The sequence below is a fragment of the Doryrhamphus excisus genome, chromosome 5 (assembly GCF_030265055.1).
Source record: "Doryrhamphus excisus isolate RoL2022-K1 chromosome 5, RoL_Dexc_1.0, whole genome shotgun sequence".
In the NCBI taxonomy this organism is placed as follows: Eukaryota; Metazoa; Chordata; class Actinopteri; order Syngnathiformes; family Syngnathidae; genus Doryrhamphus; species Doryrhamphus excisus.
This window is the reverse complement of record NC_080470.1, coordinates 14,936,368-14,961,202: the sequence shown is the minus strand read 5'-3', so window position 1 is coordinate 14,961,202 and position 24,835 is coordinate 14,936,368. Positions and strand designations below refer to the sequence as shown.

Genomic DNA, 24,835 nt, shown 5'->3' with positions numbered 1-24,835 from the left:
AAGGCTTGGGTTGGACTGACCCGTTGATGCTCGACAAAGACTCACGGGTGTGCGACGAAGACTCGAGTTTCACCGACTACTCAAATTTCCTTGACTCGACACAGACTCAAGTGAGTAAGTAGACTCAGGAGTTGACCCCACGACAAAGGCTTTTGTTTCGGCAAAGACTTGGATTTGGACTGACTCCTAAATGAGTCATGAGTGTGGTTGACTGGAGAAGTTGTCATCATGAGACACCGACTGCTGCGGACACCCCGCCATGAAGCATCCACGCCCATTCCCTCCCAACATGGCCGCCGGAGATGCTGTGGTGTAAACACGGCAGCGTGGATCATCTACTCTATTTTCTATAAGTCAAAATCACACGCCAGCGTTCATTTGTCTGAGTCCTGGCTACATTATGTAAACATGGACACGGACGCCCTTTTATGGTCGGCCTTGCATCACACGCCCGTGTATGTGTGTGTGTTGCATGGTGGCCTTGTTATATATAGTCAGCCGTCACCTCGGTGTGCGTGCACCTTAAGTGAGAATCATCAGATGTTACATAAAACATAAAAGTAATCATCTTGTACTCCTGGACATCATTTTTACTTTACTTTGTCCTTACTTTACTGTTTGTCTTTATTCCACATATTTCAACATAAACAACACCATCCACTCTTATGAAGCTATTCATTGTTAAAACACCAATATTACTTCAGTCTTATTGCTCAGTAATAAGAGCAGTAAGTAGTAGTACAGTAAACCTCGGATATATCGGACTCGGATATATCGGAAATTCGCTCACAACGGACAGATAAAAAAGAACCGATTTTTCTGTAATGCATTTCCAATAAAAATTCATTGCATATATCGGATTTTTTATAACGGCTTTCGCCTATTTCGGACAAAATCTCCAGTCCCGTTCCAATGCATTTCCATGAAATTTCCCTCGCATATATCGGCTGGCCGCATCGTGGCGTTCCGATTCGCCGAATCGTGACAGGCCGCTATACGACGTCATTTGCAGCGTTTGCAGCGTTGCCTGCGCGTCCAGGTACATTGGAAACATAGTCAAGGAAGTGCCTTTTTATAACGGATAAAATCCCATTTACGCATATACCGGATATAAATCCGATATATGCGTAAAACGGACATTTTCCGGTATACGCATATCACAGATTTCGCTTATATCGGACAAAACCAGTGGGAACAATTGAATCCGATATATCCGAGGTTTACTGTAATATCAATAACAACTACTACTACTGATATAATAATACATTATTACAAAAATTATTTAAAAAAAACATTCATTCATTCATTTTCTACTCGCGGGGGCGAGAGGCGGGGTACACCCTGGACTGGTGGCCAGCCAATCCTAGGGCACATATAGACAAACAACCATTCACACTCACATTCATACCTATGGACAATTTGGAGTGGCTAATTAACCTAGCATGTTTTTGGAATGGGGGAGGAAACCGGAGTACCCGGAGAAAGCCCCCAGATGGCCGAGGGTGGAATTGAACCCTGGTCTCCTAGCTGTGAGGTCTGCGCGCTAACCACTCGACCGCCGTGCCGCCCTATAAAAAACAACTATTACATGTATGTAATAGTTTATGTAATATGTAATAATTATTATTACTCATAGTAATACTGACAATTGATATTATGATTATCATGCTGAAATTGCTTTATGATGATGATTATTATGAACGATAATTATCCCTCATAATTATGATAAAATACTACTAATAGTACTGCACATATTATTGATGTTACTGTCAAAGATTGCATGAGACAAGAGTAAAAGGGAAATAGAGAAGCAGCGTGCCAATCACAAGAGGAACCTGAAGGCATCATCGTCATCATATGATTGAGGCGCATCATCAAGCCGTTGTGGATGGCGTGTACTGACCTTCATGTGGCGCTGTACACACACAGTATATAGTATATAGTATATAGTAAATAGTATATAGAGTACAGCAGGTGAGTGGAGGAGTAACAATGTGGCTAACGGTCTTACTCTAGTGTACATTTAGCTTGTTGGTAACTGTGGGTCGGTTCCCTCGATAGCTAGCTTGTTAGCTACTAAGCTAGTGCTAGTTAAGTTTGCTTTAGCGCAGGTACTCTTAGTTCCTCAGTTGTGTTGTGTGTTCACTTTTTAGCTAATAAAGCAGTGACTCTTTTAGTGAACCAAAAATTCTTATTCTTTATTCCGCTGACACAATATTACGACTTTATTCTTATAAATTTTTGACAATTTTACGAGTTTTTTCTCGTACATTTACAACTTTGTTTTTGTAAATTTACAAAGTTTTTTTCAAAATCTCAGATTATTTTAATACTCTGTGGTAACAGGCATTGCCTGAAACAGCTATGACATGGGGGGACAAATTTTATCTTGGGCAGAGGTTTTCCTCGCAAGTTTACGCCTTTATTCTCATAAATGTAAAAACAAAATGTAAAAAAAAATGTAAATTTATTATTTTTTTCTCATATTTTTCAGAGAATAAATATATTCAATTTAGGACTTTATTCCCGTAATATTCAAGTTTTTTTTATCACAACCAAAAAGCCTTACATTTTGGAGAAAAGTGGTAATAGTAGGAGAATAAAGTGGGAAATGTATGAGAATAAATGCTAACACGTGTTAACGTATATATATAACGTAGCAGCAAAACAAAGCAGTTGAGGATTTAGCATTTACATTAGCATGTCCTTAGCCGTTACATGAAGTTAACTGTTTTTCTCTTGGCAATTTATGACAGGATTCTGGATTTTTCAATCTTTTTTCTCATAAATGTACAACTTTATTCTCGTCAAATGAGGATTTTTTTGTCTTGGAAATTTACAACTTTATTCTCCTGCTGACACAATATTACGACTTTATTCTTATACATTTTTGACAATATTACAAGTTTTTTCTCATACATTTACAACTTTGTTTTTGTAAATTTACGACTTTTTTTTTTCAAAAATCTCAGATTATTTTAATACTCTGTGGTAACAGGCATTGCCTGAAACAGCTATGACATGGGGGGACTAATTTTATCTTGGGCAGAGGTTTTCCTCGCAAGTTTACGCCTTTATTCTCATAAATGTAAAAAAAAAATGTAAAAAAAAATGTAAATTTATTATTTTTTTCTCATATTTTTCAGAGAATAAATATATTAAATTTAGGACTTTATTCCCGTAATATTAATATTAAAGTTTTTTTTTATCACAACCAAAAAGCCTTACATTTTGGATAAAAGTGGTAATAGTAGGAGAATAAAGTGGGAAATGTATGATAATAAATGCTAACACGTGTTAGCGTTTAGAACGTGGCAGCAAAACAGAGCAGTTGAGGAGTTAGCATTTACATTAGCATGTCCTTAGCCGTTACATTAAGCTAACTTTTTTTTCTTGGCAATTTATGACAGATTTCTGGATTTTTCAATCTTTTTTTCTCATAAATGTACAACTTTATTCTTGTCAAATGATGATTTTTTTTCTGGGAAATTTACAACTTTATTCTCCCGCTGACACAATATTACGACTTTATTCTTATAAATTTTTGACAATTTTACGAGTTTTTTCTCGTACATTTACAACTTTGTTTTTGTAAATTTACGACTTTTTTTCAAAATCTCAGATTATTTTAATAATCCGTGGTAACAGGCATTGCCTGAAACAGCTATGACATGGGGGGACTAATTTTATCTTGGGCAGAGGTTTTCCTCACAAGTTTACGCCTTTATTCTCATAAATGTAAAAAAAAATAAAAAATTGTAAAAAAAAACTGTAAATTTATTATTTTTTTCTCATATTTTTCAGAGAATAAATATATTAAATTTAGGACTTTATTCCCATAATATTAATATTAAAGTTTTTTATCACACATTTGCCACTTTTTTGACATTTTTTTAAACAGATTTTGTTCAAAGAAAGGCAATTTTTAAGAACATTTAAGAAAATGAATAAGTACCAAATGTGTCTATGATGCGTTCAAGTACCAGAGAAAACACAAATGTCAATGCTTGAAGAAACAAGATGCCGAATGAAGCATAAATACCCAAACTATAATAACTGTGGTATGATCTGTGTGATCGTGTCTTTAGACTTCATGAGGCATTCAGGGTACATGGGAAGTATTTTTCCATTAATAATAAATATGATCATTCAAAAACAAGTATAGAAATGCTGTGATGACAGTAATGTCACGGTGTCTACAGGTTTGCCAGCGCGTGTGTTGCGGTGAGAACCGACATGAAAACAAGTGATCTGACAGAGCGAGAAGCTTTGATGATGTTTGGAAGCGGAGCTACACAAAGACACGCAGCATCCCCCACATCCTGTTTGTCTCTGATGTTGCTCCATGTTGCTCTGAAGGTAACACACAAGACATCCATCCATCCATCCATCCATCCATCCATCCATCCATCCATCCATCCATCGCTAAAACAGGAGGACTGCTATTGCCTGCAGTTTGGGAAGTTTCCTTTGATGGCAACACCTCCAAACCTACACCCCATGAACTCCTCCAACATCTTGAAAAAGTCCTACCTCTCTTGAAGGACCACCTCTTCATCCACAGCCTGGAAAAGGAGGGCCAGGAGTTGTTGAGAGGAGCGTCCGCCATGGCAGCAGCACAGCAAGGAGGTCGGGTTCAAGTGCGGCACCACCGCATGAGGAAGACGAGGAGGAGAAGGAGGAGGAGCGAGCATGAGAGTCAGAAAGGGGAGGAGACTTGCCGCTCATAGACTTCTCCGTTCATAGATGAAGGTGGAGCGCAGGTGCAGATCCGTTGTTTACATCTTCTATTTTGCTGTTCCACTACTTGATGGAAGCAACCAGGATGAAGCCATCATTTTACCAGGAACCTCAGACCTTTTCCTGGTCAGAAATCATTCAAATCAGAGAAGGAGAAAAAGAGAAGTAGTTGTGTGCGGCGGAAGAACACCTAGTCATGAGGAAGGACAACGTCACTTTTGTTCTTCTTTTTTTTTGTTCCTTCATGATGTCTCCAAAACAGGAGGCAGACACTTCTCATGGCAATGCATCAAGGAAAGTGAAAGTGAAATTAGACAAGGTCACATGCTCAGAAAACGGAGAATGCCGACCAGCGTCGGCTTGAAATGCCATGACCGTCATGATTAAAAGATGGCTTCCTTAAACTTGTGACAGGATCCTATGAAGCTCCTATGAAAACGACAGTGACAACCAAAGAAGTTTTCCATTATTCAGTATTTTCCTTCACGTGTTTCCCATTGAAAATGTCGCCCCCTATTGATGGAAATTCATGCCAATTAAAGGGGAACACATACAGTAAACCTCGGATATATCGGATTCAATAGTTCCCACTGGTTTTGTCCGATATAAGCGAAATCCGTTATATGCGTATACCGGAAAATGTCCGTTTTACGCATATATCGGATTTATATCCGGTATATGCGTAAATGGGATTTTATCCGTTATAAAAAGGCACTTCCTTGACTATGTTTCCAATGTACCTGGACGCGCAGGCAACGCTGCAAACGCTGCAAATGACGTCGTATAGCGGCCTGTCACGATTCGGCGAATCGGAGCGCCACGATGCGGCCATCCGATATATGCGAGGGAAATTTCATGGAAATGCATTGGAACGGGAGTCGGATATATCCGACTCCGATATACTGTATTTCCCTTTTCTGTGCATTCTAGTTAATTCCAGTTAATATGAGCTAGCTAACAATGAGCGTCATGCGAAATATCTATTTGGACGCTATAGCCCTCACCAACAGTGTTCCATTTTACATAAGCGACTTGTTTACTAACCGAGCTACAGCCATATTGTTATTGTAGCAGCTAAGCTAGCTCGCCATTTGGCTACTAAGACTCAACAAGATGCTGGTTTGCCGTCAGCATTTTTGACCTGACGAATGGAGCACAAGTCTTCTGACACAGACATCCGACATCGGTAGTGTTGTTGACGGAACTAGCATAAGTATGTGTATCAATGTGATGAGAAAAGAAGTTTTAAATCCTACAAATATGGCAAAAATACTGCAACTATTCCATGTTGCAGTATCAGTGTACGTGTTAATACATGATTACAGCATGGATATCAAACAATGCTACATTTTTTTAGAAGGCTTCACTGTCGATATTGGTGTGTCCCAATGACAGCATTGTTAGCTAGCTGAAATTAACCTGTTTTCTCATACGCACAGAAATGGGAAATAAATATGTTTCACATAAGGATTGGGAATTGGGTGACGCTTCCTCTGGCCTTTGTTGATGTCATGGCCTCCTTCGGGAGGATTTAAGGTGCCAAAGGAGAAGGAGTACGTCGAGTCGTGACACCTTGAAGAATGATTTGTGTTTTTTTTTTTTCACGGCGCTTCAATGCTGGCTGGAGGCAAAGTGGAAGCAGGGATCAGCGTCACCTCCGCTTCACCACACTTCAAGTGGAAAAGGATCACAACTTTCCCACAGAGACCAGAAAAGCAGAAAACACACACCTCTCTCTCACTCACACACACACACACACACACACACACACACACACACACACACACACACACACACACACACACACACACACAGATGCATTTCCATAAAGTGTACGTACAGTTTGTAGGAATATGAAGGTCTTCAGTCGGCTGGCCTTCAGCTTCCTCTTTGTGTCGTTTGGTACAAACACGACTTAGTCTGCTGGAGTTCCTCATCCGTGTTGTCAGTCAAGTACGCCCTCGCTCGAGTCTGCACACGCATTGGGCAATGTTCCTACACTCCTTTTATAACACAACACACACTAAGGCAATAAACTCTTATTTCTACTTTACTGTATTTTATTCTTTCTTTATTACTTCAGGCTTCAACTTTACGGAGAAAAAGTAATACTTACCTCACTTAACTTCAATGAGGACCCGGCACAGAAAATGGATGGATGGAACTTCAATTTAACTCTGCAAAATTTAGGGAGAAATTTGGAGAAAATATTTTTTTTCTTGAAGATGACCATCAGGAAGTCATTACTTTGCCACAAAAGTGATAAGATGAACTCAATCGTCAAATGATAATGTCTTGGAGCTGAATGAGAAGACTTCTAATCTTATTCAACAAAAAGTTCTACTACGTACACTAAAGCCATATCTTTGTCGAAAATTGGGGAAAAAGTTAATTTTTTGGAGAAAAGTTTTTTTGTATTTATACAATAAAAGGTCATCTTATAATCATATTTTTTTATGAAAAATTCAATGAAAATAAACATGTTTTTTCCAAGAAAAAATTTAGAAAAAGAATGAAGTTAGATTTTATTTAAATAGAAAAGTTTTTTTGTATTTATACAATAAAAGGTCATCTTATAATCATATTTTTATTATGAAAAATTCAATGAAAATAAACATGTTTTTTCCCCCAAAAAATTTAGAAAAAGAATGGAGTTAGATTTTATTTAAAAAAAAATTTTTTACATTTTGTTTAAGAAAAAACTCCCACTATTATTTAATATTAATCAATGACAATATTATTATGAAAAATTCAATGAAAATAAACGTGTTTTTTTTCCAAGAAAACATTTAGAAAAAGAATGAAGTTAGATTTTATTAAAAAAAAACATTTTTTACATTTTGTTTGAGAAAAAACTCCCACTATTATTTAATATTTATCAATTACAATTTTATTATGAAAAATTCAATGAAAATAAACATGTTTTTTTTTTTCCGAGAAAAAATTTAGTAAAAGGATGAAGTTAGATTTTATTAAAAAAAAATTTTTTTACATTTTGTTTTAGAAAAAACTCACACTATTTAATATTTATCAATTACAATTTTATTATGAAAAATTCAATGAAAATAAACGTGTTTTTTTTTCCAAGAAAAAATTTAGAAAAAGAATGAAGTTAGATTTTATTTACAAAAAAAAATTTTTTTTTACATTTTGTTTTAGAAAAAACTCCCACTATTTAATATTTATCAATTACAATTTTATTATGAAAAATTCAATGAAAATAAACATGTTTTTTTTCAAAGAAAAAAATTAGAAAAAGAATGAAGTTAGATTTTATTTAAAAAAACATGTTTTTTACATTTTGTTTTAGAAAAAACTCCCACTATTATTTAATATTTATCAATTACAATTTTATTATCAAAAATTCAATGAAAATAAACGTGTTTTTTTCCAAGAAAAAATTTGGAAAAAGAATGAAGTTAGATTTTATAAAAAAAAAAATTTACATTTTGTTTTAGAAAAAACTCCCACTATTATTTAATATTTATCAATGACAATAAATTTTTATTTGATTATACCCAAATTTTCATTTTCCAAAAAAGTGGTAATTTTACTAGACATAAGCTATGTGTTTATTTTGAAAAATAATGTATTTTTTGTAATTGTATTTTTAAAAGAAAATAAATCATATGACTATTTTATATTTATCAATGACAGCTCAGTTTTTTATTTTCAAGAAAAAAAAGTGGGCATCCTACAAGAACGAAGTTTTTCTAAAAAAACGTTTACAAAAACGTTTTTCTAAAAAAAAAACTGTTTTTCTAAAAAAAAAACCGTTTTTCTAAAAAAAAAACGTTTTTCTAAAAAAAACGTTTTTCTAAAAAAAGCTTTTATTGTGTGTGTGTGGAAAAAACCCTAAATTCTATGAAAACAAACTGCCAAGGCTTGTAATATGAGAAAGGATCTAAACAAACGATGACCTGCTTAAACCTGAGTTGGCAAAAAGAAGACATTTCGATGATTGGCCATATTCTCCCAAAATGTCTCCAATCGAGGCTGAAATTCAACAACTGAATCGCATTTGTTTTACAAAACGCACAAAAACCCGTCGATACTTACCTTTAACCGACGTGTCAAGTATAACTTTTCATCATGGTAGGATAAATTAATCGATATTAATCGATGCATCGATTTGCATGTGCATCGGCTCTATTGGTGTCGATGATGAACGAACGGGTCAAAGAACTAGTTCTTTTTTGTCAACGGAATGAGCAAAGTTTCCGCCCCTAAAATACCCGTTCAGTTGCAAAATTTTTTAGGATTGGCTGCAGAGTCAGTCTTATCCTATCGTCGTGTCTCGCTCTGTGGGTGGGTGGGGTTAGCTGACTGAAAGACCGAGACCGAGAGATTGATCGACACTGTCTGTGACCTCATTCAACTAGTTTTTTTGACCCGTACGTTCATGACCGACACACCGCTAGTCATCAAGTGGTGTTGCCATGTTGAGTCGGAACAAAAGTCCAGAAAACTACAATTAAATGTTGATTTAATAAGTAGATCTAAAAAGAGCTGATGGCTTCTACCTCCCCCAAGAAAAGAAAAGACATCTCGAATCATTTTTATATTCATAATTTTAATATAAACAATTAATTGTTGAATAATTTACACACAGCAAGATTTGTATTTTCATATCATTGCAACATTTTCCGTACATGTCACTACTTGGCTCTCCTTTGAAAACATAGAAAAAATAAATTGTCAAGCGTTTCATTTAGTCATGGCACATTTTTGTCATGTTTTTTTTTTTGTTGATCCTGTACAATATGTGTCACGTTTGCCTCTGTGTGTGTGTGTGTGTGTGTGTGTGTGTGGATATACGCGGTACATACATCAAGGTAATGGCACATTGGATCCAGTGTGAGGGATGAAGCCATCTCTCTGGGCTTTGGACTACACAAACATACACAACAGTTCCCAAAGAGCAACCAACATAAAGAGGTATCCTGCACGACTACACGCAGCCGGGTGGCGACTACAGAAAGGAGCGTATGTGCACCGAGGAGACAAAGTATAGTACTACTATAGTACCGCTAGTACTACTAGTACTGTACTGCTGCTGTGTCAAACTGGAGCAGACCACTGGACAGCTCCGGCCACAATGTGACGTGTCCACAAGGCAGACCCACATCATTCAGCAGTACTTCATTCGTCACGTGACTAGTTGAACCCCCCCCCCCCCCCCCCCCCCCCCAAAAAAAAAAAAAAAATCTTTGTAGCTTATTTCATCGTTCTCGTCTTCTTCCTCTCTGAAAGGATGTGCAGTGGTCTCGTCCAGTTTACACCTTATTTACTCAACAACACCACCTAAACACGCCTCAGTGGAAAACAACACCAGAAAAACACATGAATTTGTCGGGCCCACGTTGAAAACCGCATGAAATTGAAAAGCCAGACGGGCGGCCAAAAAAAGGCCACCAAGTGTGTGTTTGTGTGTGTGTGTGTTTCCACAGGGTCGACTCGTCAACAACCATAAAAATATCCTCTCCCATTCATTTAGAAAAACTGACGTCATATACACACATTGATAACAAATTCATCATGTACAAGAGTAGGAAAAGTTTACAGTAAGAAACAAAAAAAAAAAGTATTTGTGTTTTTTTTTTTTGCCCTCCCGACTTTGGCTAAAAATGAAAAAAAAAAATTTTTTTTTTCTAAAAAGGTAACACTGCAGAGAATAAAAAGAATAAATGCTTGCTTGTCGTCCTAGACTGAAGACAAGATGAGGGTGGAAGAGGCCACTCGACATTCGTCACCTTGGAAACTTTCCTTGGAAATTCACTCCGATTTCACTTTTGGGATTAAATGCTAAATCATCGTTCTTTGAAAAAAACAAAACAAAACAAAAAAAAAACAATAGGTGTACATTGTACATACAATCATTTATTGTATGAAAATGTTATTAAAAAAATCAATAGTTGCCAAAATGATTGTCGGTACAGTAAACCTCGGATATATCGGACTCGGATATATCAGAAATTCGCTCACAACGGACAGATAAAAAAGAACCAATTTTTCTGTAATGCATTTCCAATAAAAATTCATTGCATATATCGGATTTTTTATAACGGATTTCGCCTATTTCGGACAAAATCTCCAGTCCCGTTCCAATGCATTTCCATGAAATTTTCCTCGCATATATCGGATGGCCGCATCGTGGCGCTCCGATTCGCCGAATCGTGACAGGCCGCTATACGTCATTTGCAGCGTTTGCAGCGTTGCCTGCGCGTCCAGGTACATTGGAAACATAGTCAAGGAAGTGCCTTTTTATAACGGATAAAATCCCATTTACGCATATACCAGATATAAATCCGATATATGCGTAAAACGGACATTTTCCGGTATACGCATATAACGGATTTCGCTTATATCGGACAAAACCAGTGGGAACAATTGAATCTGATATATCCGAGGTTTACTGTATATATTTACGGCTACCAATCAGTATCAGCTGATTTCCCTAAACAAATCGTGTATGCCATAAAAGGCCGGTAATGTCGCCGACCATCTGTCGCTAGCACTACCGTAGCCCGCAGCGCTACCCTTTCGGTATGGCAACGTTCCTGCTCATAACCAATTGATGGTTACCCGTGTTGTGGTTGTCATGACTGGGTTGGTCCAAGGACGGAACCTTTAGTGTCGCCAGGTGTTCAAACCAACAAGAAACCCAAGCCATCCATATCATCCATAACTGCGTACGCAAACGAGAGCTTTTATTCACCAAAGTTGAACAAGCGCCACTAAAGATGGGAGTCCAAGTGAAGAAGAAGACTTCAGGATGTCCGTCTTCTTATTATGACCAATGTGTTTTGGGTAAGAAGAACCAAAGAAATGACTTGGCTTCATTTCCAAGTCGAGTTTCCAACATGATGGGAAGAATGGAAAACCAACCCTCGGGATGAGCTACCTCTTTTTCGTGTATGGCGATCAACACGTGTGTGTGGGGGGTGGGGGGGGTCCAATGCGGCGTGTTTGCTGAGGATGGATGAGATTTTGGCTGACCAACTCACCAAAAAGTTGAAGATTGAAAACCAAAAAATGGAAAACAAGTTCAAAATGATGACTTTTTTTGGGGTGGGGGGAGGGCGTTCTGTCTTTTGTCTTTGTCTATGCAGGCGCAAGGCACTGTTGGGGTGGGTGATTGGGGTTGGGGGGGGGGTATTCCAAGCTGAACTGAGGAGTTTCCTGATTGTCTCCAACAAAGACGGTCATTCGAGGGGGTTGGGGGGTCCTGTCTGATATAAACGGTCGCTAAGGTAGCCGTCCATCCATAACTTTCTAGCTAGTGTGCTTTTGCTTCACGAATCCAAATGTTCAAATCCACAACGGGGTGGGGGTGGGGTACCGGTGCGATATTGACACACATTTCCTTGACTTCATTCAATGCTAAAATGGAATGAAGTGGATGCCAATCGGGGGGGGGGGGGGGGGGGGGGGGGCTTCTAACATCTCAGCACAAGACCAATGTGAAATTGATATGAAAATTAATAAATGCTAAAAATACATGAATATCGTTTTGACATCGCAGGCCAGTTTTTGCCCACCTGGGAACGTTTATCAGACAGTCTGCCACAAACAGGCTTTACCAATCTGTCCGAAACTGAAGATGTTATTGATTGGAAAGAATGTTGGTATTAGATATATTAGAACGCTTCAACACGCTGGCGGGCTAACCGTTAAATAAATAAATCATAAAAAAAATGGGGTAAAATTGTCATGGAGCCACTTGAAATTCCCAAACGAAGCACAGAAGTTGTGCAGGCTGATGCAGGCCAGGAGAAACATTTTATCCATGAGGAGACTGAGGGCAGCTGCAGCAAAGTGGAGGAGGAAGTTGTCTGGCAAACCTCAATAATGATTAGCGTCCATTTGGTGAAAGAGCTTCCACATTGCAGAAATGTATTTGATAAAAATCCATTTTAATGTTACCATAGTGGCATCAACCTTCCATTGGGGGCCACTCTGGTACATTTGTTAAGCAGTTTGTGTGTATACTATCTTTATATATATTTTTAATATATATTTTTCTTGCTAACTCTTTGAAAGAATCTGATGCAGGTTTTGCCTTCCATGTTGGATTATGGACGTCTAAGCTAATGTGAGTCTGTGTGTGTAAGGCAGAAAAGCTCAAGAGTTTGTTTTGCGTTTGGGTTCGAGTGCGTTGGCGATGATGCCATGTTGATGGATTGGTCCGTGTGCACTGGGGTAGACTCTTGGCCACAAACCGTAACCATAAGATAACCACAACATAACCGTGAGATAACCATAACAACGTAGGCTGTGGCATGGCTCCACCCCTTCGCTCACGCCGTTTTCTATTTGCTAACAGTTTTGCTACATCCCAACTCACACACGAGTTCTGGGCAGCATGGAAAGGAGCTAGCGTAGTTTAATGTTCACAGTGTTCGTAGCGCGTCAGCCCCGTGTGAAGACACACCCCCAGCTATGCTTTTCTTCCAGGGACTCCCGTATTGAGAAGGCACTGAGGGCAATGAGGGCGTTCCCGTGGCTTTGGTGGCACTCGAGTGCTGCCGGTCACGCTGGTGCTCTGACCCGCTTCTAAATAATACAACAATCAGCCTCAAGTCACTCCAACAAAGGAGAATGAGGGCCTCCTGTGTTTACTTGTCAACATGGGATCATTGGAGACATTTCATCCAATAGGAGACTGAGGGCAGCTGCAGTAAAGTGGAGAATGAAGGTCTCCTGTACAGGTATTTACGAGTCATTACAGTATGCAACTATGGTATCAAGACTACTGTAGTTTTATCCAATAAGAGACTGAGGGCAGCTGTAGTGAAGTGGCGAATGAAGGTCTCCGGTATAGGTATTTACTAGTCATTATAGTACGCAACTATCGGCCATGGTATCAAGACTACTGTAGTTTTATCCAATAGGAGACTGAGGGCAGCTGCAGTAAAGTGGAGAATGAAGGTCTCCTGTATAGGTATTTACGAGTCATTACAGTATGCAACTATGGTATCAAGACTACTGTAGTTTTATCCAATAGGAGACTGAGGGCAGTTGTAGTGAAGTGGAGAATGAAGGTCTCCTGTATAGGTATTTACGAGTCATTATAGTATGCAACTATCGGCCATGGTATCAAGACTACTGTAGTTTTATCCAATAGGAGACTGAGGGCAGCTGTAGTGAAGTGGAGAATGAAGGTCTCCTGTATGGGTATTTACTAGTCATTACAGTATGCAACTATCGGCCATGGTATCAAGACTACTGTAGTTTTATCCAGTAGGAGACTGAGGGCAGCTGTTGTGAAGTGGAGAATGAAGGTCTCCTGTATAGGTATTTACTAGTCATTACAGTATGCAACTATCGGCCATGGTATCAAGACTACTGTAGTTTTACCCAGTAGGAGACTGAGGGCAGCTGTTGTGAAGTGGAGAATGAAGATCTCCTGTATAGGTATTTACTAGTCATTATAGTACGCAACTATTGACCATGGTATCAAGACTACTGTAGTTTTATCCAATAGGAGATTGAGGGCAGCTGTGGTCAAGTGATGAATGAGGGTCCTCTGTATTTACTTGTCATTACAGTACATAACCATTGGCCATGGTATGGACAATAACTGGACTAACTGGACGTAACTCTTCGCCACAGAAGAAGACAAATTTTATCCAACAAGAGACTAAGGGCAGATAAAGCAAACTGTAATACCAAGGTCTTATTTACTTGTCAGAATGAGACTAAAGGACACAGTAAGGAGTATGTTTATCCAAGAGTAGACTGAGGGCAGTTGCAACAAAGTGGAGGTGAACGAGGATCACTATACTTTACATGTCACTGTAGCATGTGGCTATTAGCCATGTAATAGAGACTACTGTAATTGTATCTAATAAGAGATTGAGGGCCTAAGGAGCCTAATCTTATCCAATAGGAGACAGGGCAGCTATAGTAAAATGAGAGTCACCTGTGTTTACTTGCCAGAGTGTGACTATTGGTTACAGTAAGGAGTAATTTTATTCAGTAGGAGACTGAGGGCAGTAGCAGTGCGGTGGACAATGAGGCTCTCCTGTGTTTACTTGTCAGTATGTGAGATTTCCCAAGTTAAAGAGATGCATGTTATCCACAGGGAGACTACGGCAGTTGCAACAAAGTGGCGGGAGGAGGAGCTTGTTTTTACTCACCAGGACGCACGTTTTGAGCACAGGAGGAGGTTAATTATGTCTAATAAGAGACTCAGGGCAGCTACACCAAACTGGGAAGTTTAACTCCGCTATTTACTCGACACAATGTGACAATTGGCTTCAGTCAGGAGTAATTTTATCCAGGAGGAGACTGAGGGCAGAAGCAGTGCAATGGAGGAGAATGAGGTTCTCCTGTGTTTACTTGTCAGTATGTCAGATTGTCCAATTTAAAGAGTTACTTGTTATCCAAGAGGAGACTGAGGGCAGTTGCAGCAAAGTGAGGGGAGGCGGAGGGCCTCCTGTAGTTCCTTGCCAGCATGCAACTACCGACCGCGCGAAGGAGTCATTTTTTTCCAAGTGGAGACTGAGGGCTGTTGCAGCAAAGTGGAGACAGGAGTACAGAGGGTCCTCTGTATTTACTTGTCATTACAGTACATAACCATTGGCCATGGTATGGACAATAACTGGACTAACTGGACGCAACTGTTTGCCACAGAAGAGGACACATTTTATCCAACAAGAGACTAAGGGTAGATAAAGCAAACTGTAATACCAAGGTCTTATTTACTTGTCAGAATGAGACTACAGGACACAGTAAGAGTAGACTGAGGGCAGTTGCAACAAAGTGGAGATGAACGAGGATCACTATACTTTACATGTCACTATAGCATGTGGCTATTAGCCATGTAATAGAGACTACTGTAATTGTATCTAATAAGAGATTGAGGGCCTAAGGAGCCTAATCTTATCCAATAGGAGACTAAGGGCCGCTATAGTAAAATGAGAGTCACCTGTGTTTACTTGTCAGTATGTCAGATTGTCCAATTTAAAGAGTTATCCAAGAGGAGACTGAGGGCAGTTGCAGCAAAGTGGGGGGGGAGGCGGAGGGCCTCCTGTAGTTCCTTGCCAGCACGTAACTACCGACCGCGCGAAGGAGTCATTTTTTTCCAAGTGGAGACTGAGGGCTGTTGCAGCAAAGTGGAGACAGGAGTATAGCAGGCAGCACTACAAGGTAGGTTAGCATGTGCGGCTAGCCCAAACGCCACGGCTGCAGAACCAGCACACGGCAACCCAGGCACCAGATATCTGGGCTTTTCTCAGGCGTACAAAGTGGAACAAAGCACAAAAAGGGTGTAGTGGCGCCACCTAGCGGGGGGATTTACAGTTCCATCAACCCCTTTCATTCACAAACAAAAAGGAAAAACAGAAGGAAAAGATGTCGGAATCGTCTCTATCGCCGTCGTCTGCTGGAAGCTGAGGAGAACCGTGACAAATTGAGGGGAACCTAGAACCTATAAGACGACCACAGGAGGACTGGTGCTGCTATCAAACAGGAAATACATTCATCAGGCCTCACCACACGCGTCATGTGACGTCATTCCTCCTAGTTGTTTTTTTTTTGTTTTTTTTTTTTAAAGCTTTTTTCCTCTTTTTTTTCATCATCCTTAAAAATAAAAAGTCTCCTCCGGGAGGCCCGAGTGTGATTGAACAACAAAAATAGAACGCATTTCCCACCCGGGCGCTCTCTCACCACCAGAGCACTGATGGCGGATTTGTGGGGGCTACAAAAATAAAAACATTTGAAGGAAAAGAAAATAATCTAGATACTAACAAAGCTTTTGATGAAAAATATTACAAATATGAACTATATACAAAAACATGATATATTATATATATAAAACATTGATACCTCGGTACCAAGATTCTATATATACACTATATATTATATAAATTTATATATTTCTATAGCTAGTAAAATATATGAAAGCAGCAGCAGCAGCTATTGGTCAGTCTGAGGAACTCCTTTGTCCAATGAATAACTGTTTAAATATCCTTCAGCCGTATAGTAAGTGAGGACACGTACGAAAACAAAGAAAAAAAAGCAAATAAATTAAAACTATTCACCCCATCAATATGCGCATTGTTTTGGAATTCTAAAAAAAAAAAAAAAAAAAAAAAGCCAATGTTGCTTCGGGATGAGCCGTTTGTTCTACGATGGATTCATCCCAGCCTTCCAAAGAGATCCAACGTGAAAAGAAGGAAACGCCAGCTGAGGAACTGGCGTCTTCCTTGGGAGGCCACGCGTCACAAGGCCACCATCTTGGTACAAAAAGTCAGCAGACTCGAGTGGAAGTTTAGCAGGAGGAGAAGGAGAGCCACCAAGTGCTGAGGAGGTGGAACAGAAGCAGCCAGCTTTGTTGTGTTCACAGTTCTTTGTGTGTGTGTGTGTGTGTTTCTGTGTGTGTGTGTTTCCGCCACAAGCGGAAAAGAGGCGTGCTGTTTTGCATCCCTTGCGAGCCTGTTTGGCAGCCATGAGGAAGAAAAGTTAAAAGTCCTGAGATCCGTGTGGGTTGAGGAGGACAAAGGAGGAAACGAGAACGGGATGGAGGAGAAAGAAGGATGGTTGAGGTTTTGGGCCAGGTCCACGTCGTCTTCGAGGAAATGTTAGGAAGGGCTGGATCTGGGCAAGGATAAGATGCGTCCGTTTTTCTTGCTGCCGTTCATGTGGGTGTAAGGAACGTGCTCCTCATAGTTCCCCCTGAGGGCCACAGAGGGCCCGCTGTCCCTGCCTAAACTCTCCTCTCTCTGCGAGTAAGAGGACGGGTCCAGGGGGATGCTCTCCATGTTGTCCAGGTCCAGGTCGAACTCCTCGCTCTCGGGGACCTTGTTCTCCTCACTGTAGAAGAAGGAGACCTCCTGGAAAGACGGGTGCAGATCTTCCCGCAGCATCTCGATGATCTCGTGGAACATGGGCCGCATTTTGGGATTGTACTGCCAGCACATCTGCATTAAGTTGTGCCTGCGTGTTCAGAAGACCAGACCCACAGATTAGGAGGAGGACGACACACATTCCTACATGGACTAGAAGAACATGTCATACAGACGTCAAAGTGTCCCCACACCAGGACAATCGGACCTCACTCAACACCAAATGTCACAAAGCGTGACAATGAACATTTATTAATCATCATTTGCAAATATTATGTCAATAGCCATTATGTCAATAGTATACATGGACCCAAATATTCCAATTCACTTTGGTTTATTTGCTCAAACGGAAAGAATTGAACAGGGATGGAATATTCCTTTAACCAATCCGATTGAGGTATCTTGTACCCGCTCAAACGGAAAGTTGTCAGGGTGCCTTCTTCTTCGTGGTGTTTTTCTTCTTCTGTTGTTTATTGGCGGTTGGCAAGCAGCTTTCGTGTGCATTAGCGCCATCTGTGGAACAGAATCTAAACCAGGAGTGGGCAAACTACGGCCCGGGGGCCACATCCGGCCCGCCAAGTGTTTGAATACGGCCCGCCCAATCTTTCAAAAGTATTTAATTTAAACTCAACATACAACCTGGCATCATGGCCTGAGCCAACCTTTTGATGGTTGTATCAATTTCGTTTTTTGACATGGTCTGTTGTTTACAAAGTGCTCCTGAAAAAAGGGACACAAGCACATAATAATAATAATAATTATTATTATTATTAGATTTTAGAATTATTATTAGAACTGTTATGATTATTATAATTATTATATTAATGCTAATTATTATATTAATTATATATAATATTATTGTTATATTTGCATATTTTACATAATAATAATATAATAATTATTATTTTAATTTGATTGTAATTATTATACTATTTTATTATTTTTTAAAATATTTAAATATAAATATAAAATAATAATAGCAGATTGCATGACAATTTTACAGATACAATAATACCAGGTGGACTGTTACGTGTAAAATATATAGTCTGCCCCCCCCCCCCGGCAAATTTTGTTATATCAATGCGGCCCGCGAGTCAAAAAGTTTGCCCACCCCTGATCTAAACCCTTCCATACAGTAAACCTCGGATATATCGGACTCGGATATATCGGAAATTCGCTCACAACGGACAGATAAAAAAGAACCGATTTTTCTGTAATGCATTTCCAATAAAAATTCATTGCATATATCGGATTTTTTATAACGGATTTCGCCTATTTCGGACAAAATCTCCAGTCCCGTTCCAATGCATTTCCATGAAATTTCCCTCGCATATATCGGATGGCCGCATCGTGGCGCTCCGATTCGCCGAATCGTGACAGGCCGCTATACGACGTCATTTGCAGCGTTTGCAGCGTTGCCTGCCTGCCCATAACGGATTTCGCTTATATCGGACAAAACCAGTGGGAACAATTGAATCCGATATATCCGAGGTTTACTGTACTTTATTCACAAGTCCACTTTTACTAAAAAAGAAAATATATATCTATATAAAACATGTCCTGAGTTTAATTATAAAATATTAGCAAGATTGAATTTGATCTTTTTCCTGTTTAAATTGATCCCGGGTGCGTTCTTTCAGCGCATGCTCAGATATGACGTAACACGCAGATCCAGACGTTCTTCACTTTTAAAAATGGAGGCCAGCAATCGGCACTGGACTAAGCAAAGTTTGTTTTTGATTCAAACTAAATTCCAAGACTGGACAGACGAAAAACTGTCAATACGGAGTTATTCCAACAAGTGAAAGAAAAACTCGGGGAAGTCGGTATCACGTGATGTTGATGTTTACGTTTTACTGGGCATGCCCTATTGACAATTCTGTTTGATTTTCACGGCGCATGTAGACAAGAGATTGGAATATTCCTTTCCATGGATACCATTGTTTCCCGAAAGGTCATTGGGAAAGAGAAAAAGTGGTGATGTAAAAACGTGGCTACTGTGGAGTGTCTGTGGTGTAAAGACTGGCAGAGCAATGTAATATTGGTCCGTGTGGCAACACCTACCTTGTTCCTCCCATAGACTTATTGATGCACGTGTGAGGTCGTGGGGACATTTTGGAACATTTTTGGTTAGTGGTGTGCCACAAGATTTTTTTAAGGTTGACATTTTTTTCTCAACATCTATGCTACAAAAATGTACTTTCTGTATCACTGAAATCATTTCAAACATTTTTTTAAAGTAAAACATCACTGAATCTGTGCCTTTCCCGATCAAATACAAAGCAAGGTGAGCCTCCTGACTTCCACAGCACCATGTGACATCATTTATTGGTGCTGGAAAAGTCAGCACCCTGCCGCACCTGAAGGGGGCGTTAAGTGTACGTCACGGAATTCAAGCGGAAAAGGACTGCCACCCAGTCGTCACGGTGGACTTCATACTCACATCCTCTCAGGACAGTTGTCAGGGCGGTCCAGGTATCCCCCGTCCATGACAAATTTAAGCACCTGCTCGTTGGACAAGCCCTGGTAAGGCTGCTCCGCTAGTGTGCTGATCTCCCACAGTACCACCCCAAACGACCTGCAAACGCCACAAAACGGTATGGAACGTTTGTTGCTTTTGTGTGTATGTGTGTGTGTGTGTGTGTGGTAGTCTACCAGCAGTCAGAGTGGGCAGTGAAGACTCCGTCCTTGAGAGACTCTGGAGCCATCCACCTGACAGGAAGCAGGCCCTTCCCGCCTTTGCGGTAGTAGTCTGTCTCGTAGATGTCCCGCGTCATCCCAAAGTCTATAAAGGAGGGAAAGGGAGTGATATTTGCGTTCTTTACTTGAATCGGTATCGGCCGATACATGCATGGCTTCGCCGATATATTTTTCCGCGCATGATTTACAGACTTTGTGACCGCTACGCATAACAGTTTAAGTCATGGTGTGACAACAAGACATCACATACCAACGCAACAGACGAATAAAAGCACTCTCACTAGTTGAGCAGAACAAGAATGAACAACTATGCAACTTTAACTACAAACTGACCAACTACAGTAAACCTCGGATATATCGGATTCAATTGTTCCCACTGGTTTTGTCCGATATAAGCAAAATCCGTTTTATGCGTATACCGGAAAATGTCCGTTTTACGCATATATCGGATTTATATCCGGTATATGCGTAAATGGGATTTTATCCGTTATAAAAAGGCACTTCCTTGACTATGTTTCCAATGTACCTGGACTGGGCAATGAAAAGAGACGTAAGGTAATGAGAATTTAACTTTATTGGACTCTGAGCAAAACAAATTGTTAATTAAGCTAGGCCCTGTTACGCCCGTCAGGCCTACGTTATTTCTGCGTGTCTTGGGCTGTTTTTTTCCATCGACACTTTTGCCAATAAGAGATTTTGTCCGAAATAGGCAAAATCCGTTATAAAAAATCCGATATATGCAATGAATTTTTATTGGAAATGCATTACAGAAAAATCGGTTCTTTTTTATCTGTCCGTTGTGAGCGAATTTCCGATATATCCGAGGTTTACTGTATCGTACTAAATTGTGTCAGTGTCATGTGTTTGTGTGTGGAGGCGGGCGGGGGCGGGGGGTGCGTCACACTGCGGAGGAGCAGTCATCACATCGATGCTAGACAAAATTTCAACTACGACAGAAATGTTTTGCACATAGTTGAATATTTACTCTTTTTAAAATTGATAATGCAGTTTCAATGTGTGTTTAAAAAAGCTGAATTCTACTGTGTTCAATGTTTACATTTCAATACATATTTGTTTCAACTTGAGACCTGTAACATTTGTTATAATTGTCAATTGTCTCATATAAATTGAGGAAGCAAAAGCAGTATCGGCCACAAATATCGGCCCAAGCAAAATCGGCCATCGGCTTAGGGTGATGGAAAAAAATCGGTATCAGCATCGGCCGGAAAAAAAACATATCGGTCGATTCCTACTAGGAACTCCCAGCTGTAACATCATACTGTCAATGCAACAAAATACCAAAACTATTATATACAGTAAACCTCGGATATATCGGACTCGGATATATCGGAAATTCGCTCACAACGGACAGATAAAAAAGAACCGATTTTTCTGTAATGCATTTCCAATAAAAATTCATTGCATATATCTGATTTTTTATAACGGATTTGGCCTATTTCGGACAAAATCTACAGTCCCGTTCCAATGCATTTTCATTAAATTTCCCTCGCATATATCGGATGGCCGCATCGTGGCGCTCCGAAGCCAGCTGACATTCTGAGACGTTTTAAAGCAGAGGACATTTTTAATGCCGACGAAACTGGGTTATTCTGGCAAATGCTGCCAGAAAACACCCTGGGATTTATTGAATGAGATCTTAACCTCACTATTGGAAATAACGTAGGCCTGACGGGCGTAACAGGGCCTAGCTTAATTAACAATTTGTTATGCTCAGAGTCCAATAAAGTTAAATTCTCATTACCTTCCGTCTCTTTTCATTGCCCAGTCCAGGTACATTGGAAACATAGTCAAGGAAGTGCCTTTTTATAACGGATAAAATCCGATTTACGCATATACCGGATATAAATCCGATATATGCGTAAAACGGACATTTTCCGGTATACGCATATAATGGATTTCGCTTATATCGGACAAAACCAGTGGGAACAATTGAATCCGATATATCCCAGGTTTACTGTACTACAGGAGCTACTTTTGCTCCTCTAAACCTGGAATTTCCCCTTTGTGGGACGAATAAGGACACATCTTATCTTATCTTAACATTTTTGATTGGATTGTTACAAATTTTTATATCAATATTACAACTTTATTTTTCTATTTCTACCTTATTGTCATATAATTACTGCTCATTTTTCATGTTGTTTTTGTAAGTTTTCTTGTGATATATGATTAATATTACAAACAAGTCTCAGCAGGATGCAACATGGATGTCCATGTATTGCGACAATGAACCTGAACTGACCCTCCCCAGAAAGTATGCCAATAATGAGGATGAGCATTGTCAGCACCTCCAATCTTGACGGTGAAGTCCTCCGCCACCATGCAGTTCCTGGCTGCCAGGTCTCTGTGCACAAACTTCTTGGCGTTGAGGTAGGCCATGCCGTCTGCAATTTCTGCCGCCATCTGGATCATCTCCTTCAGGGAAGGTGAAGGGCGGCCTGATGGGTTGTTCTATTGAACACACACACACACATATGCATGAATGACAACATGTCCAACAAACGTGCGTCTTGGTCATGCTTTCAAACCTCAGAGTCTGGCCTGAGACTTCGCAGGTAGCTCTTCAGGTCTCCATGTGTCATGAGTTCCATCACTACCAGGGTGGGCTGGCCTTTGGACACAACGCCTAAGAGGCGTACCTGTGACAAGAGGGAAAAAAGATCATTCAGATGGAGGAGCATGAGTAGGACATATTGAAAATTATAGAAGATATTTGCATGTTGAGACACTAATTGTGCGACCAGAACATGACTGCATATTAATTAGCTGCATTACTGGAAGTGACAGCGTTTTAATGCTGTGTAACTACAGTTCTACAACGTTGGTCATGACCCCGGGTATATAGGGAGTATGTGTGTTTTGTGGCCACCTACCACATGGTGGCAGCTGAAGGCCTTCATGACGGAAGCCTCATTGAGGAACTCGATCCTCTCCCGGAGGCTGGCCGATTCGTTGACCGTCTTGACGGCCACGCGGGTCTCCGGGTCGCCCTTGACGATGTCCTTGGCGTTGCCTTCGTAGACCATGCCGAAGGAGCCCTGACCCAGCTCACGGAGCACCGTGATCTTCTCCCGGGGGACCTCCCACTCGTCAGGAATGTAGGCTGCTCAGACAAAAGGTGTTGAGTTGAGTGACAGACACGTTACATTATCACCTTATGGAAATCAAACACTTAGATTCACTATCCAATGAAAATAACTCAACACATCGACATTATTGTGTAATAGCCATGTAATAGCCGTGTAATAGCGTGTAATAGCCGTGTAATAGCCGTGTAATAGCCGTGTAATAGCCGTGTATCGACTTCTCTACACTTTCTGTGTATAATATTGTCCCATGAGAAGATATCGTGGGTAAAAAAATGATACAGTAATCCCTAGTTTATTGCGGTTAATTATTTCCAGCCCCAAACACAATAAGTGAATTTCAGGATTCAATAGTAGGATTCAATATAAATAAATGACAATGTTAATAAATTGAATATTTTTAGTTATGGCATTAAAAAAAACTATTAACAACCTTCTAAATACACTTTTTAACATTATTAGAGCCCTTCAAGACATGAAATAACACCCCTATAGTCACCTTTACATTTGTATTACCCAATATAGTAGATATAATCTAAGAAAATAAGACATATTAGACATAAATAAGATAACAGGGTCTGACATGTTACTTCCTTGAAGCTTTATATGGCTTTACATTTGTACGAGCTAGTACAGTACACAGAGATGAGTAAATAAGCCCCCCCATCCACCCACACAGGACGAGAGTCACCATTCCAGTGCTTCATTTTGACGTTTGTTTAATTATGCATACATTGTTTACTAATATTGTTTACTAATAATAGGCGCTATTCAACTGCAATTAACTGCAAGGGAGCGTGAATCGAACCGCAATACTACAAGGAATTACTGTATGCGTAATGCGAGGGTGTATTACATGTTGAGACACTGTATGCTTACTGTGTGTACTTACCATCGTTGGCACTGAGGTACTCGGGGTTTGAGGAGGCGATAAGAGGTCCAGTCGGTCCTTCTGCTTGCCTGGAACACATCCGCAGTGACAACAGTACCGTACATGCAAGAGTTTTCACTTTTCCTCCATTCCTCCAGCAGGCCCACGGGTCTGAAACCCGCTTGCTAAAAAAAGTACACTTACTTCTTCTTGAAGATCATGAAGACCACACATCCCACCACAAGCAGCAGGAAGAAGCAGATGACTGGGCCAAGGACAACCCCGATTATGCCAGGATCCTCTGCAATGAACACACATTTGTGATGCGCCTGAAGGCACGTTTGCTAATATGTCTTTTAGAGTCGGGACACTACAGACAGATCCCGGTGAATGAATCCTTTAATCATCTTTGTTATGTGTGTGTGGTTTACTATATGTATGCATAAAATGCACACACAACAGTGGCCAACTTGCTCTGGATAGTGGTTCCTTTAAGGTTGGGGCACTACAGGCAGATTCCAGCCAAGGAATCCTTGAATTATTTTTATATGTGTTTCTGAGTGTTG

General features: G+C 40.0%; 2 protein-coding genes across 8 annotated transcripts in view; both read right to left on the bottom strand.

Annotated features, from left to right (window-relative positions):
- arhgef18b (rho/rac guanine nucleotide exchange factor (GEF) 18b) overlaps positions 1-6,666 on the bottom strand; it is a 99,341-nt gene extending 92,675 nt beyond the window's left edge. For 5 of the 7 annotated variants that reach the window (XM_058072730.1, XM_058072728.1, XM_058072727.1 and 2 more), the window contains exon 1: positions 4,534-4,609. In XM_058072730.1, coding sequence (XP_057928713.1) covers positions 4,534-4,609 — 76 coding nt within the window. Of the gene's footprint in view, positions 1-4,533; positions 4,616-6,580 lie in introns of those variants that run through there. The other 2 variants (XM_058072731.1, XM_058072732.1) reach the window with 2 other exon arrangements.
- A 3,265-nt stretch (positions 6,667-9,931) lies between these two features.
- The window catches only part of insrb (insulin receptor b), a 128,840-nt gene continuing 113,936 nt past the window's right edge, over positions 9,932-24,835 (bottom strand). Inside the window, exons 16-23 of the mRNA XM_058073090.1 lie at positions 24,474-24,570; positions 24,291-24,358; positions 23,186-23,415; positions 22,841-22,951; positions 22,601-22,763; positions 20,247-20,376; positions 20,035-20,169; positions 9,932-17,682 (exon numbers count right to left, since the gene is read on the bottom strand). Of these exons, the coding sequence (XP_057929073.1) occupies positions 17,328-17,682; positions 20,035-20,169; positions 20,247-20,376; positions 22,601-22,763; positions 22,841-22,951; positions 23,186-23,415; positions 24,291-24,358; positions 24,474-24,570 (1,289 nt within the window). The 3' untranslated portion in view covers positions 9,932-17,327. The remainder of the gene's footprint in view (positions 17,683-20,034; positions 20,170-20,246; positions 20,377-22,600; positions 22,764-22,840; positions 22,952-23,185; positions 23,416-24,290; positions 24,359-24,473; positions 24,571-24,835) is intronic.